Source organism: Barbus barbus, assembly GCF_936440315.1.
Source record: "Barbus barbus genome assembly, chromosome: 20".
NCBI classification, from domain to species: Eukaryota; Metazoa; Chordata; class Actinopteri; order Cypriniformes; family Cyprinidae; genus Barbus; species Barbus barbus.
This window is the reverse complement of record NC_136748.1, coordinates 20,945,919-20,962,593: the sequence shown is the minus strand read 5'-3', so window position 1 is coordinate 20,962,593 and position 16,675 is coordinate 20,945,919. Positions and strand designations below refer to the sequence as shown.

Sequence of the window (16,675 nt, the reverse complement as noted above, 5' to 3'; positions counted from 1 at the left end):
AAGACTACATTTATTTGATCAAAAATAAAGTATAATGTCAAATATTATTTCAATTTAACATAGCTAATTTCTATTTTAATATACTTTAATGTAATTTATGTAAATGTAATTTATTCCTGTGGTGGCAAAGCTAAATTTTCAGCAGCCATTACTCAAGTCTTTAGAGTCACATGTTCCTTCAGAAATCTTTCTAATCTACTCACCCCCCCCCCCCCCCCCATCCTGATTAAATAAATGCATCCTCCAGCAGTACAAAACCAAACAGCAGCCATACAAATCCAGAACCCACCCCCCGGTAGACCCCCAAAAAATAAAAATAAAATAAAATAAATAAATAATAATATATTAATTAATTTCAATAGATAAACAAATAACAACAAAATAACTTCTACAAAGATTTTAGAAAAGAAGACAACATTAAAAGCTGAATGCCATGAATTAACCGTTTTCACGTTAGTATACGAGAAGTAGAGAGTTCCATCGAGATAATATCCAACAAATACACAGTCCAGGTTCGTCTGTCCATTGTGTGAGGAGGATTCCAACGGTTGACCAGCAATTTTTTTAGCTGCTGAGAGCAGTTAACAGTAAGATCTTTGTTGGACGGACAAGGTGAAGTCCCAAAAGTCATTCATGAAAAAATGGCGCGGAGTCAAACATATCTCAGCACCCAACAAATATGATAGGTCCAGTGAGAGCTGAGTCCAAAAAGGTGAGAGAGAAGGGCACTCCCCCCCAAAAAAGCAAAAACGTGCCTAATAGATAGACAATAGATTCCTCAATTGCTCTCCAAGACACAGAAGCATCTGGATCAAACCAAACTGCTAAAGGGCGGAGGGAAAAGGCTTGAGCTGACTCCAGCCCCTGTAGAGTGATCGGTTCAGCCAAGTATTCTGAATCTGAATCTGACAGACTAGGTAAATCAAGGTTGGACAGAAAAGATGCAAAAGAGTCAGAGTCACCATCAGCCGATATTAATGTCTTTTGGGTCTGTCATAATGAGCCCAGATTGGGATTTCACTGCTGAAATATTAGCAAACTTTTCATTGTTGCGTAATCTTAGGGCTAAAAGGTGGCTTGGTCTACTCCCTTGAAAATAATAATTCTGCCTGGATCTTTGGATCAGGAATTCTGCCCTGGATCTCAGTAATGAATTGAGTTCGGACCTAACCGCCATGATTTTACTGAGTGTATTGGCTGAGAAACGACACTGATTATCTTTAGTCAGATTCTGGAGCTGTGATTCCAGTTCAACTTTTTGTGTCGGTTTTTCTGAAGGAAAGAGGCATATGAAATTGAGTTATTCCTTATAAACCCTTTAACTGCATTCCAAAGTGTTCGAGGATCATCCACTGAACCTTGGTTAATTTCAATAAACTCAGCAAATTTATTTCTGAATTGACTGCAAAAGTTTTCATCCTGTAATAATTTAGGGTTAAATCGCCATCTAGTGGCACGAGATGACCGAGGGATCAAAGATAATCTGCACAAATTTCCATCATGATCTGACAGAGATAAGGAACAGATATCGGCATCACGAACAACTGAAGATAAAGAAGTAGAAATGAAAATATAGTCAATTTGCGAATAGGATTTATGAGTAGCAGAAAAGAAAGTGAAAGACTTAGCAGAAGGGTTTAATAAACGCCAGCTATCCACCAACGAGGATGAGGTTACACATTGCCGAAATTTGTCAGAACACAAAGCTTGAGAGTGTGATTCCTTTGGTCCAGATCTATCTAGGATATGCAACATTACAGAATTCATATCTGCACCCAATACAATTTCAAAATCTGAAAACTTCAAGAGATATGTTGACAAAACAGAGAAAAAAGGAGGGGCATAAACTGAGAGAAATACATATTCCTATTCTCCACTATTGTTTTTACATGTGTTATTCTACCATTTGTATCACAACCTTACAACCTTTCTAAAATAGTAACATTTAAAGTCCTCCGCACCAATATTAGGACACCCTTGGTTTTAGTGTCCGAAGATGAGTGAGATACCACTTTATAAAACTTATTATTACACCTGTGTATATCCTCCTCTTTCAAATGGGATTCTTGAACTAACACGATATCAATCTTTCTTCTTCACAAAAAAATCCAGAAAACCTGTACGTTTGTGAGGGCCATTTAGCCCATTAATATTACAACTCCGAATATTAAGGTCAGTCATAGGTATCAAACAGAATTACTGCATAATAAGACAAAATACAAGTTTGAAAATAAAACCAGTTGAGTCTACCATTAAACCACCCCCCACCCTCTCCGTTACCATTAAAAAAAAACACAAAACAGATTCCCATGAACTATGGCAGATCAAACCAAGAACAAACCTTGATCTGCCAGCACCCCTTAAAATGGTCCGTGGCATCAACAAAACCCTGCACATTACTGTGGCACCAACATTTGGCCCCATAGTCACATATTGACTAGGTAGTATTTCTATTTAAAAAAAAAAAAGAGAAGAGAGATAAAGAAAGTACAATTAATAAAATAAAATAAACAAATTAATTGATAATAATAAACAAATAAAATATCATAATCAGTAAGCGATACTGTATGCACAATGAACTATGAATTAAGAAGTGAACATTAAAGTGAACAGTGAAAGACACAGTCACCTAACCATTTAGAGCATCTCTTCTCCGATTAGACAGCAAATGTCCAGCTGAAGCTCACTGAGAGTTGATGGATGAAAGGGATCTGAGAAAAGCTCTTGCTTCTTCTGGGGAGTGTAGCATTTTAGGTTCACCTTGATTGAGAATGACCTTCAGCGTTGCAGGATAAAGGAGAAAATTCTGGATGCCAGCGTCTCTCATCTCTTTTTGCGGTAACTGGAGAAAAATCTGGAAAGAAAGACAGCGTTGCTCCGTCTGAAGTTTTCACCGGGGCATGAAGTCTGGCGGCCCACAGAATGAGCTCCCTGTCCGTGTACCACAGCAGTTTAAATGAAAATCCATGGTTTAGCGTGATCTGAGGAGAGCCTTGTGTACACGCAATGCACTCGCTCCACTTCAATCTTTTTGCCCACCAGAGACGGGAGCCACGTCGGTAGTGATCTTTTCAAAAAGCCCATAGGGTCGTGTTTTTCGGAACCTTCAGGCAATCCAACTAGACGAAGATTGTTGAGCCTTTTGCGATCCTGTAAGTCCACAACTTGTTGCTGGAGCGCGGCTACTCGCCTATAGTGATCTGCAACAACTTTCTTTTGTTCTCTCATCTCCTCTGTAAGAAGATCCAGTTTAGAATATAGTGACTGAACAACTGACATGTGAGAAGCGAACTCGTTCCACATCGCCGTCAACTCGGTTCTTACAATGTCTTCAAAGTGTGTAACAGTGTTCGCCATCTTGTCCATCATATCTCTCGCGGTCGGTGGCTTGGATTTCTTCTTAATCGGAGAAGCCAATGGAGACAACTCCTGATGTTTACGACTGAATGCCATCAGGTAAAGCACCACCAATGAATAAAACTTAAAATGGAAAAAAAAAAACAGCAAAAAGAGGCCAAATGTACGGAGCTCTACTCGAGTGTGACCAGGTTCATGAGCACGTCACGTGACTCCTCTTGAACAAAAGTCTTCTTTCAAAAACATTTAAAAAAAATCTTAGACCTCAAATTTTTGAATGGTAAGTAAAATTGACAGAATGCAGAATGTTGTGTTTCAATACAATGAAAGTCAATGCAGTGCTGAAAAATATATATATTTTTCCTAAATATTTTATTTTATTTTCAGGTTAACTATTACCTTTAAGACCAAACACAGATCTTAGAAATGCAAGGAAAAAAGAAATAAAGGGTGAAAGGACAGCATGACAGAAAATATCTTACCTCCTTTTTGATTTTCTCATATTCTTTTTGGAGGCTTTCATACTGGAGAAGTACTGCAGAAATACAAGGACGCCAGTTAAACATGTCTCACAAATTCCCATGAACGACACAGTAAGTTAATGCAACACTACACGGGAACTCAACTCAGGAGGAAACAACTTCTGCAAACCACATCTCATATCCAGCGTGAGGACTGCTCATGGAAACAAGTGCTAATTTACACAGAAGTATTTTTCATGTTGCAAAAATATATAATTACAAATAGAGGAAATTATCTTCCAGGATGATAAATACATCTAATGGTGAGGATGATGACAGTTCCACGCATATCTGTCTACATTCTGCCTGTTGTATGAATCAGCATCAGCTCTACTGAATATGCATATAATTTTAGAACAGAAGACATGATCTGTAAAGGGTTTACAAACCAAACTGTGTCTGGGTTATTAATGTCACAGTGACACAGACCATGGAAAAGACCAGAGAAGACAGCAACTTCAGTTTAATTTTTTCAAGTTCCAGTCTTCAGTAGAATAATCCTAATGTTTTCTCTCTCTATTTATGAGGTCAGTAGGGCGCTGTGAGCAAAAGGATACGATACAAATCTCACCTTAAGACATCTTTCAAAGCGTTGTTTACTAACCTAATTCTAGAGGGAAATTATACAGCAGTCAAGAACATTTACTCATTGAATTCCAACAATAACATCTGTGGGTTCAAAAAAAGTTGATGTGCTTTTAAGAGTTCAAGAGTTGAAACTTAAAGTGCAGACTGCCTTGATTTCATGTATTTTGGTTTCAGACTTGTTTTCAGACTTGACCGCCTTGATTTCAACTGTTTTACATGGATTCTGTAAACAGTCATATGACTAGAGCTTTCTGAGATGTGCCAAAGCTCCATAAAACATGCCATAACATAGGTACAGCTATCATAATAATATTCAAATGGTCTAAGACTAAGTCAAATAAATAATTATCACAATACATGTCAGTGGTGACATTTGTGCCCATTAGAAAACCCAGAGCCCAAGCATGAATGAGTAGACAGATATTTTATACACATTGAAATGTATTATTTTAATGCACATTACATCAGAGTAAATATGCATTGATTCTCGATTTATCAACCACAAATTTTCCCACAAAAGTTTTACAGATCAGCTGTGAAATTAGTTGCCAGTAACACAAAATCAGTTTGTTTCATTTGGTTATCCAAGGAGTAAAATACATATGTTTACTAAGCTAGGACAAAATATAATTAAATGGGTAATAAGATGTCAAGACAGGCTGCAATATAGGATAAAAGAAATGCCTGGATGTTAACCAAAAATGTGTCTAAACAAACCTCTCAAAGCAAAAAGATTTATGGAGTATTTGTAAAGGAGCATTTTCCACTGCATGCACAGAGTATGTGATGATACAATCTTTGTTCCACTTCAGAATTTGTTGGTTGGTAAATGGATTATTTGTTTCCTCGTACAGGAATTATTATGGGCGTTTTCTCTCTGGGAAAAAGGTTAAAATACAGTCGACATCGAGATGAGTGTTATAACTGGGGAGAGGTGGGGGGATAAAAACATTACTTCATGTAGGCCACTCATTATAGTACCTGTGTGTTGACAGTTACAGACAGTTTCAGCAGCCTATTTTCTATACACTAATAAGCGCACTGGTTAGTGCACTCCTAATGCATTCGACACAGTCATTCTTACTTACCTTTGTTGGACAGTTCTGAAATCATTTTCCCTTCTTTCTGCTCTCCCGTTGACGCCATTGAGAGGTCCTATGGTTACTGATTCAAAACTCCGGTTAAGCACAGCACGAGAGATACAGGAAATGACACCTGGTCACACCTACTGTCACCCGCGTGCTCCGTTAATGTAAAAATGTACCACGCAAATCATAGTTTTTTATTTAAAAATTAACAGATTTCATTTTGTGCTATTATTTTAATGGGTGTTAAATTTAGTTTTACCTGTGTCTCAGACCTATACTGTTAAAAAATAATAATAATTGGAGAGTTTTTTTTTTTTTACTGCTGTTATATTAGTGTGGCCTCATTTCATTGGGGTCCAAACATTTTGCCCCTTTTAAAGATTTTTTGCAAGTTAGTGTATTTGTTTAGTTAGGAAATATAAGAAAATATGGATATAGAAAACAGGAAAAATCAAGGTAAATATAACTTTTGAAAATTGATATCCAACTTTTTTTTATTGTTGCTTGTATGTAATTTCAAATGTACCAATAATTTTTCAGTAAGCAGAAAGTAACAATTACAGTTATTGTGTGTATTAGCATATTTCCATACAAGTCTAGGATTATCTATAAACGGGGAAAAACTACTGCAAAATCGAACAGTGTAATTTGAACTGCTTTTTTGATGATATATTACCCCTTTTTATTGTAGTAACTATGGTATTCGAGGGAAAACAACCCCTGGGGCATAAAATTGCCAGAAGTTAAAGAAACACCCACTATAGGAACTATGATATTGTTGTGAAAACTGTTATATTGTTTTTTATAAGGACTTTAATAGACTTCAATTAACATCACTGTTATTAGGACAAATAAACGAAGTAGTCAGCCAATCATGATATAACAATATAATTTAATTCATCTGAGAGGTTTGACAGGTTTAACATCAATCAACAAAGGTAAAACACATTTACACATACAAGAGGGGAATGTTTAATCAGTCTTATATCTCAGCACATAATTCAAAGCACAGATTCTGTAAACATCTATCATCCTCCTCTAAAAGGGAAATAACAGCTGTCAGTGACAAGCATACATACTGTATGATCATTCAACACCTATAATTACCTGTCTGTCTGCATAACACAAACTAAGTTTGGTGCGCAAACATTCATTTAAATTTGTTTATTGGATGTTAAAATAAATAAAAGCATATATTTTCAAGGGAAGGGCCGGAAATTAATTTGTAAATCAGATATTCTCATGATTTACATTGGAATGTTTTGAAGAATGGCATTAATTGTGTGCTTGTTGCAGTGATGAATGGAGGATGTGGGAGAGGACATAAATGTGCAAGTAAGCCCTGAATTTTTCCGTTTGAGCTCAAATATTTGTAATATTCTCTTTAGGTTGTGGACAGTGAAATAATTTGAACAAATAAAAGAAAAAAAAGAAAATGAACTACAGGACAGTATGCATCTCCAAAACAAAACCGTGAAACGAAAGCAAATCATGATTACATATTCTGTCCACACAATAAAGTACACACAAACATGTATAACACAACAATGGGGGACAATGGAATAATCTCTGGTGGTCATAAAACATGGGATAATGACATGTATATTTTATCCATTTTATGAATATTAAATGTGTATTATCCCAGAGTTATGCCCTGTAAGTCTAAACACCACTTGTCAGAGTAGAGGTGGACACAAGGGATGACGTTTTCTGAGGGAAACAGGTCATGTGACCTTTAGACCAGGCCTCCAGAAGGTGTAGTGGTCTTAGGAGGCTCCGTGACGGGCAGCAGACTCTCTCGGGTAGAATTCGGCCAGTGTGCTCTGAGGAATTCTCTTCAGCATTTCTTTGGGGAAGATTCGGAGCAACTGCCAACCAATGTCCAGTGTCTCAAACACAGTTCTGTTGTCATAGGGACCTAGAGAAATAGACACACACCTCATAACTTCAAAGTCACATGACATAACACTCAAGCTTCCATTACGTATCATAACTTTTGAATCATTAGTCAGAGACTCAAGTGACTTATACCATTGGAATCTATGAGCCATGAGCTTCAAAACATATTTATGATTTCATTTCCATCACAAAAAAACTCTGTGCCAGACTCGCTTATGCTATATCTAACTGACTGGACTTCTTAGAGGATTTCTTAAAGGAGTAAATAAAAAGGGCTATCAAAAACCTATAAAGACTTGTATTGGCAAAAATTATGCACTCATATGTCAGAGAGTTCAGGGAGGGCTCAGATTGTTTTTTAAATAAATTTATGTTTTTATTCGCCTTTTATCTATGGCAGCGGCTATTTGCACTAAGTGAAAATAGCATATTTTCTTAGGATAGATGCCATTTACACAGTGCAAATAGCTACAGATTCTATTTACACTGTGTTAAAATAGCATGATTTTCTGCTATTTATACTAATTGCAAATAGTGGCAATTATCTGCACCTCAGTATTGTAGTACATTATAAAACAGTATGCAATAACTTAGTGTAAATTTAAATTTTAATTCAATTAAATGATTATTGGGACAATAAAGCCCTCCCTACACCTACCCTAACCCTACCCGATACTTTATTCACAATTTTTAGATTATTTCCTTTTCTGATGTGATTTGAAATTTGAAAAGGGAGAATTTTTTTTTTGCTAAAAGGCAGATTCGAACCTGGGTTGGTGGCGTCAAAATGTGCACAACAGACGTTTTACCATCTGCACCACTAGAGCTTATGTCTGTCAACCGTCTTTTGTAATGTTGACTAGCCCAATCATACGTTAGTGGGCGGAGTTAGTGTAAATGGCCTCTGCCAACAAGGCGGGCTATTTGCACTTTGTGTAAATAGACACTCCGTTTATCTATATATACACTTTTATCTTTTGAACTTTCTAGCAAAGAACCTGAAATAGAACCTGAAATAAAATGCATCACGGTTCCCACAAAAATATTAAGCAGCACAACTGTTTTCAACACGGATAATAATGATTTCTCAAGGCTGGAGTAATGGCTTTACCATCACCGTAAGAAATTACATTTTAAAATACATATGAATAGAAAACTGTTATTTTAAATGGTAATAAAATGTCAAATATTATTGTTTTTACTGCATTTTTTCCATAATTTCAGCCTTGGTGAGCATAAGAGACTTCTTACCGACCCAAACTTATGATTGGTGTACACAGACAGATATAGAAACATAAAATTATAAAATATAATTTATAAAATGAATTGTAATCGGATGTTAATTTCTCAGAGTTTTAGCTTTGAAGAAAAAAAAGAGTGAAGGTGAATGATGTTCTTTAAGAAACTGGCTTTATAGCCTTGTATTCGGCTTCATGTAGCTTAAAAGATCAAAATCGCTGACTGACACACAGCATCTTTAATGGTATATTTCAGTTAAACAGAAACGCTATATTGTTCCACAAAAATGCTGGGAGGATGAGTGAATGCATGTTTTGTTCTCTGTAAATAGAAGCAATAACTGAGATTGTTTGAGTCCAATGTGTGTTGGTGGAACAATGTCCTTTTCTACCAATGATGGTAATGACACAGCAACTGTGTGAAAGACACAAAGGGAGTTGAGAGATTTCATCCCCAATATAGGGCTGTGATCAATATGAAAGATGTACATACTTATTCTTTTTAAAGTGAAGTGGAGGGTTTGATTGAGACGGAGGGCCTTGCACCTTGTGCCACGCTGAAGAGTGACCGCATTGAGAGGAACATTCAGTGAGGTGAAAGTGCTTAAAGCAGAGCAAGAGCAGTGGCTGATAGAAAAACGGTCAAGTGGTTTCCAATATAGACTATAAAACAGCATAATAGTGTATGCGTACATGCTCACACAGTCGAAAGAACCTTGGAATTTGAAAAAAAAAAAAAAAAAAAGGACTCAAGTGTGATGAACTATGCTTAAAATAAAGCTAAAGTTCCATTTACCCGAGAAAAAAATTAATCACTTAGCCTTTGCAAGTATAGTTCTAACATTTATGCCAAATTAAGACCCATTTAAAGTTAATGAGCTGATGCAATATAGAGAACCGTACGCTAGTGGTTTTTACCTTGAGCAATGAAATTCTTTTCAAACTTCTGCAGGAACTCCAGGTACAGCAGGTCATCTGAGGTTAAAGCTTCCTCACCCACCACAGCCTTCATGGCCTGAACATCTTTACCAATAGCATAACATGCATACTGTGGGATTAAGAGAGAAATAGAAGAAGAATTAGGCTGAAAACTCAATTAAATGACAAACTGTGGTAAGAACGTTCCAAAACTTATTTACCAGCTGGTTAGAGACATCAGCATGATCTTTGCGGGTCATGCCTTCTCCGATAGCAGATTTCATCAAACGAGAGAGAGATGGCAGAACGTTGATGGGAGGATAGATCTTTAAGTGGGAAAAATAGAGCAATGATGAGTTAGGTAATAAAAATAATAGGAAAAACTTTGGAAATGTTCAACTTAAAGGTTAATTATTAAATATTGATAATAAATGTATGTATATGAAGCACATTAGTGAGTCCTAGTGTACTTTTGCAGATTCTGCACAGCTGGTCAAACTTCTCACCTGTCTGTTATGCAGCTGTCTGTCAACATACACCTGTCCCTCTGTGATGTATCCCGTCAGATCAGGGATCGGATGGGTGATATCTGTAAACGGGCAAAAATGAAATGGGCAGATTTACAGTCAGGTCCATAAATATTGGGACATCGACACAATTCTAACATTTTTGGCTCTATACACCACCACAATGGATTTCAAATGAAACGAACAAGATGTGCTTTAACTGCAGACTGTCAGCTTTAATTTGAGTATTTACATCCAAATCAGGTGAACGGTGTAGGAATTACAACAGTTTGCATATGTGCCTCCCACTTGTTAAGGGACCAAAAGTAATGGGACAATTGGCTTCTCAGCTGTTCCATGGCCAGGTGTGCGTTATTCCCTCATTATCCCAATTACAATGAGCAGATAAAAGGTCCAGAGTTCATTTCAAGTGTGCTATTTGCATTTGGAATCTGTTGCTGTCAACTGTCAAGATGAGATCCAAAGAGCTGTCACTATCAGTGAAGCAAGCCATCATTAGGCTGAAAAAACAAAACAAACCCATCAGAGAGATAGCAAAAACATTAGGCGTGGCCAAAACAACTGTTTGGAACATTCTTAAAAAGAAGGAACGCACCGGTGAGCTCAGCAACACCAAAAGACCAGGAAGACCATGGAAAACAACTGTGGTGGATGACCGAAGAATTCTTTCCCTGGTGAAGAAAACACCCTTCACAACAGTTGGCCAGATCAAGAACACTCTCCAGGAGGTAGGTGTATGTGTGTCAAAGTCAACAATCAAGAGAAGACTTCACCAGAGTGAATACAGAGGGTTCACCACAAGATGTAAACCATTGGTGAGCCTCAAAAACAGGAAGGCCAGATTAGAGTTTGCCAAACGACATCTAAAAAAGCCTTCACAGTTCTGGAACAACATCCTATGGATAGATGAGACCAAGATCAACTTGTACCAGAGTGATGGGAAGAGAAGAGTATGGAGAAGGAAAGGAACTGTTCATGATCCTAAGCATACCACCTCATCAGTGAAGCATGGTAGTGGTAGTGTCATGGCGTGGGCATGTATGGCTGCCAGTGGAGCTGGTTCTCTTGTATTTATTGATGATGTAACTACTGACAAAAGCAGCAGGATGACTTCTGAAGTGTTTCTGGCAATATTATCTGCTCATATTCAGCCAAATGCTTCAGAACTCACTGGATGGTGCTTCACAGTACAGATGGACAATGACCCAAAGCATACTGCAAAAGCAACCAAAGAGTTTTTAAAGGGAAAGAAGTGGACTGTTATGCAATGGCCAAGTCAATCACCTGACCTGAATCCGATTTTGCATGCATTTCACTTGCTGAAGACAAAACTGAAGGGAAAATGCCCCAAGAACAAGCAGGAACTGAAGACGGTTGCAGTAGAGGCCTGGCAGAGCATCACCAGGGATGAAACCCAGCGTCTAGTGAGGTCTATGCGTTCCAGACTTCATGCTGTAATTGACTGCAAAGGATTTGCAACCAAGTATTAAAAAGTGAAAGTTTGATTTATGATTATTATTCTGTCCCATTACTTTTGGTCCCTTAGCAAGTGAAAGGCACATATGCAAACTGTTGTAATTGCTACACCGTTCACCTGATTTGGATGTAAATACCCTCAAATTAAAGCTGTTCCTTTCATTTGAAATCCATTGTGGTGGTGTATAGAGCCAAAAATGTTAGAATTGTGTCGATGTCCCAATATTTATGGACCTGACTTGTATGTCAAAACTGCTTTTTTAAATCATAAATGATGTTGATGTTGTTATTAATAGCATTTATAAACCATTTAATTTGCAGCCCTGATGTGAAGATACTAAGAGGCATAGTAATATTGTGGTGTTTTGGACAGAACAGAGTGAGTTTTTAAGATAGAAGGGCAAAAAAAATGAGACAGAAGAAAGATGGAGGTTTCCTGGTGCTTCTATAATAGGGAACACCCATTCAGAAACACACACAGGTCATTCACAAGGATGTTTCTATAGTAACCAAAGCCATCAAGAGTGCTAGTTACTGGGCGCAGTTGCTGTGTCCGGCCTGAACACAAAATAAAGAAGTGCACATTTTATATCACTAACTGTCCACAGTCATTCTGATTCAAGCTAGTTTTGAAATGACGAAAGGACACCTTCACCACTGAATAAAACTAATGAAACTTCATTAAAATCCTATACATTTTATGCAGCAATCAAGTGTGCAAGAATGTGTAAATGTACTTGGCTGTAGTTTAGAGACAAAACTGAGAAGTGACCTAAAACTTGCAAAACCTTTGTTAAGGAACATGTCCTCCTTTGGAAAAAAAAAAAAAAAAAACTAAAATAAATAAACTGAGATAACTAAATAGCTAACTAAATGAAACCCTAAACTAAATTAGATAATTGAAAATAAATGTAATAAAAATAACTAAATAAATAAATAAAAATAACTAAAGTAACTTGTTAAATATATTTAAATTTTTTACATTTATTTTCACCAGGCTGAAGTCAAAAAGTTTCATAGAAAAGTAATAGGACACTTCTTGACAAACTGCTCAAAAAGAATAAGATGAGTAGAAGCTGAAGTTGAATATTTGTTCAAATGGCTTTACAGAATGTCATCAGTAATTATAGTGTTATATAAAATAAGTGTGTGTGTGTGCGCGCATGTACCATCATTAGGCATGGTTAGAATGGGGATCTGGGTGATTGATCCATTCCTGCCCTCCACTCTTCCAGCACGCTCGTAGATCGTAGCAAGATCAGTGTACATATAACCTGGGAAACCACGACGACCCGGCACCTCTTCACGGGCAGCAGAAACCTAAAACCGCAACAAATCAAGACAAAACGGGCATTTTACGTCCTGACAATTGAAGTTGTGTGTAGAATGTGTATATAAAAGTTTTCAGTGTCTCCTGCGAAGTTACACAGGTGCATCTTATAAAGCTAAACCGCAACATCTGTTCCACACAAACCGATCAATGACAGCCATTTCAAGCCAGTCAAATTACTTAAATCGGTTTTCTTGCTGCATTTGAAGACCGAGGCGTTTTTATAAGCAGAAAATACACTCAGATCTTCTCCCAAGGTTAAAGCGAGTGTAGACGCTGTTCTACACTCTACACAAATATAGATAATATTGTGTTCTACACAAATATTAATGCTCCCACTGCTCTTTGGAAGCGTCAGGCTACCGCAGAAGCCAAAGCAGGGAGCTTCGATAGGGCTGAATGTATCCCAAGGTTACAGCGGCACAAAAGCAGGAAGGAATGGTCCTTTCACATGCACGCAAACTATTTAGAATGAGTAGAATGTGCGTCTGACACATTTAGACATCCAAACATGTTTGTGGCACAAAAATGATAACCACTGACATGAGGGTGGAAGAAAGATGATGCTGCCAGAAAAAAAACATCTTCAGAAGACTGAACGTCCCACTGCATACTACCACACAACTTATTTTGCCGTTATGTGGAATGTGACCTAATTAATTTACCAAAATGTGTAGTATGTAATCCAGCACACTCCATTTTCTTCACTCTTCCAGTGCAAAAAAATAAAAAGCAGCATCAACCTTGATTTTTTCTTACACATTCTTCACTCATGATTTAATACAAAAACTTATAACACTTTAAAAAAAATAAAAAAAATATTTTCTTGATTTTTTTCTTAAACGCATACTTCTCTCATGATTTAATATACAAACTAAAAACACTTTTCAGAAAAAAATACAAAATAATAAAACAATAAAATAAAATAATAATAAATATATGTGTATATATTTTTATATATATATATATATATATATATATATATATATATATATATATATATATATATATATATATATATATATATATATATATATATATATTTTTTTTTTTTTTTTTTTTTTTTGCTGAACTGTAGGGTCCTCTGCAAATTTTTTGCATATAGAAAATTTGCATACTAGATGTGTATTTAGAGTAGAAGTAATATGAGTAGTATAGCATAAATGTATAAATAACTATATTTTTCTACATTGTGTTGTATGTTTTTAGAATTGTTTAGATTAAATTTTTTAATGTAATCTATGTAAATTCTTATGTTAATTCTATTTGGTACAGAGAGTTGTACAAAGCATTTCACTGCATGTTGTACTTCTCTGTGTATGCTTGTGACCAATAACACTTGATTTGATCTATCAATATGCAATTCGGAACAGCCAATGTGTTCGTTTAACATCGGGTTTTGTTTAAAACACGATTTTTACACTTTGGCAGATGGTGCTGAAATCCATTTACTACAATTGGACACAGTGGCTCTTCAACATAAACCACAGAGGAAACACGATACTAACCGTGACGCTGGCCATTGCTCCAGCCTCCAATATTGTTCCAAATGTCAAGAGGGGTTACTGTGCTTTTGTTACACGAGATTGTGCTCTTTCATAGCTGTTTGTTCACCGCCAAACAGTTGGAATCTGATATAAAGGAAATAGCCCTGTACATGCAAAGTCAATTACTTGTATTGCCAAGCAGAGTTGAGAGATGCTAAATAAGGTTGTTATTTATATGATACATGATAACACAATATAAATGTTTGCGCTGTGCTTCTAGCCTAAGAAGTACACAGTACAAGGCTGGGAAAATACAAAATGATATAGAGACTAGATACAGAGATTTAGGATTGTTTACTTGACAAGGTCAATTATGCTTAAGCAGATATGAAATTCAAATGGAGAACAACATGACATGATGAAACGGGGCACTGGAAATATCACCACGAAGCACAGAAGGTGTTTCAGATTTGCTTGCCCTTGCATTTAATAGAAAAACCTACTTTTCCCTTGAATGCTTTCATAGCTATAAAATGTCAATATGAACTGTTTATATGAGATACAAGAGCATTATGACTCTGTAAAAGAGACCTTCAACCATGTTTGTTGAAATGGCTGAATTCACCATAAGATTTAACAAATAAAGACATACATCCTTAAAAAATGCATTGAGTGCGTTCTTACAGCTTGTCTGTTTTACTAAAACCCACTGAAATATATTCCAAGCCTTTTAGGCTCACCAAGGATGCCTTTATGTGATCCACAAGTGCAGTAAAAAGAGTAGTATTGTGACACATTGTTACAATTTAAAATGACTGTATCTATTTTAATATATTTTAAAATGTATTGTATCCCTGTAATGTCAAAGCTGAATTTTCAGCATCCTTACTTACTCACATGATCCTTCTGAAATCAATCTAATATGCTGATTTGATGCTTGAAAACAGTTGGGCTGATTAATATACATATATTTTGTTTTTGTTTTTTTTTTACAGTTTTAACTGTCACTTGTGATTAATTTAATGTCTTTGCTGTATAAAATATTAATAAAAAAAACTAATCCCTTACTAATGCCGAACTTTTGAACTAAAGTGTAAAAACCATACAATAGCCAGTAATCACCATGCATTTTTGTACTGGAAAAGAGCACCTTTATTATTTTATTCCACTGAGAAAAAAGGCATATGAATTGAGCAATTTTAAGTTTTTGTTTATGGAAGTTAATTAAAGTCTACTTTTCTCAAAAATCTGAGGCTCTTGCATATTAATGGTCCTTGATTCTGACATTCATTAGGAGGAAATAATTTTAATCGATATGATATTGTCCTCACCTCTCTTAGAGCCTCTGCGTAGGAGCTCATGTCTGTAAGGATGACCAACACGTGCTTCTCACACTGATAAGCCAGATACTCCGCTGTGGTCAAAGCCAGACGTGGAGTGATGATGCGTTCAATACTACGTAGAACAATTCAAATAGTCAATATGTATGCTATACAAAATGCATTACATAAGAGGAGAGAGGTGATTTAAATGAATTCTCACGTAGGATCGTTAGCCAGGTTCAGGAACAAGCACACATTGTCCATAGAACCGTTCTCCTCAAAGTCTGACTTGAAGAAACGTGCAGTCTCCATGTTGACCTGGGATTCAATCAAACAAACATGTGAAACGCTGAATAAATCCAGAGTAAGACCTTCACTTCCTGATTCACCAGGCTCTAATGAACCTGTCTCCACTATTCAGTTCAAAATGACCTCTTGAAGTACATTTCCTGCTAAAGAAAGTCCTTTTCCTTTTATAAAAGGTTTAGCATTTTGACCACCCTGCACATGAAATCAAGATATAGAATTACAGGCATGCGAATGCATTAGACACGAGTCTGCATTGGGAGCCCAGCGGCCACAGGACACAAGGCAGGGTCAGTGACATTTCAAGCATGGGTTAATGGAAGCCCTCCACACTTGAATACACAGGTGAACCTGACACCTGTCACAGGTAATACCTGTCTGAGAGGACAGACCACAGCCACTCAGGTGACAATAACAAAGGTTTAGAGAGGAAGCAGACAGGTGAGGGCAGAAGGTTAAGGTGGTGTTGAAGAGCAGGATTAAGACACCTACGAGGACCAACATTCACCCACTCACACAAAATGGACACAATTTTACATTCCGTCCACTGAGAGGATCATTTTACACAAGCATCTTGAAATTCATGCAAACAGTTGACCCATGTATAGAGATCCAGAT

At 36.6% G+C, this 16,675-nt stretch overlaps 2 protein-coding genes across 2 annotated transcripts in view; both read right to left on the bottom strand.

The window, feature by feature from the left end:
- The window catches only part of LOC306885969 (shootin-1-like), a 34,689-nt gene extending 29,034 nt beyond the window's left edge, over window positions 1-5,655 (bottom strand). The window contains exons 1-2 of the mRNA XM_079442807.1: window positions 5,555-5,655; window positions 3,840-3,892 (exon numbers count right to left, since the gene is read on the bottom strand). Of these exons, the coding sequence (XP_079298933.1) occupies window positions 3,840-3,892; window positions 5,555-5,612 (111 nt within the window). The 5' untranslated portion in view covers window positions 5,613-5,655. The remainder of the gene's footprint in view (window positions 1-3,839; window positions 3,893-5,554) is intronic.
- Window positions 5,656-6,426: 771 nt separating this feature from the next.
- LOC306886044 (V-type proton ATPase subunit B, brain isoform-like) overlaps window positions 6,427-16,675 on the bottom strand; it is a 36,435-nt gene continuing 26,186 nt past the window's right edge. The window contains exons 8-14 of the mRNA XM_079442901.1: window positions 15,972-16,069; window positions 15,761-15,884; window positions 12,782-12,932; window positions 10,116-10,198; window positions 9,831-9,935; window positions 9,610-9,739; window positions 6,427-7,472 (exon numbers count right to left, since the gene is read on the bottom strand). Of these exons, the coding sequence (XP_079299027.1) occupies window positions 7,321-7,472; window positions 9,610-9,739; window positions 9,831-9,935; window positions 10,116-10,198; window positions 12,782-12,932; window positions 15,761-15,884; window positions 15,972-16,069 (843 nt within the window). The 3' untranslated portion in view covers window positions 6,427-7,320. The remainder of the gene's footprint in view (window positions 7,473-9,609; window positions 9,740-9,830; window positions 9,936-10,115; window positions 10,199-12,781; window positions 12,933-15,760; window positions 15,885-15,971; window positions 16,070-16,675) is intronic.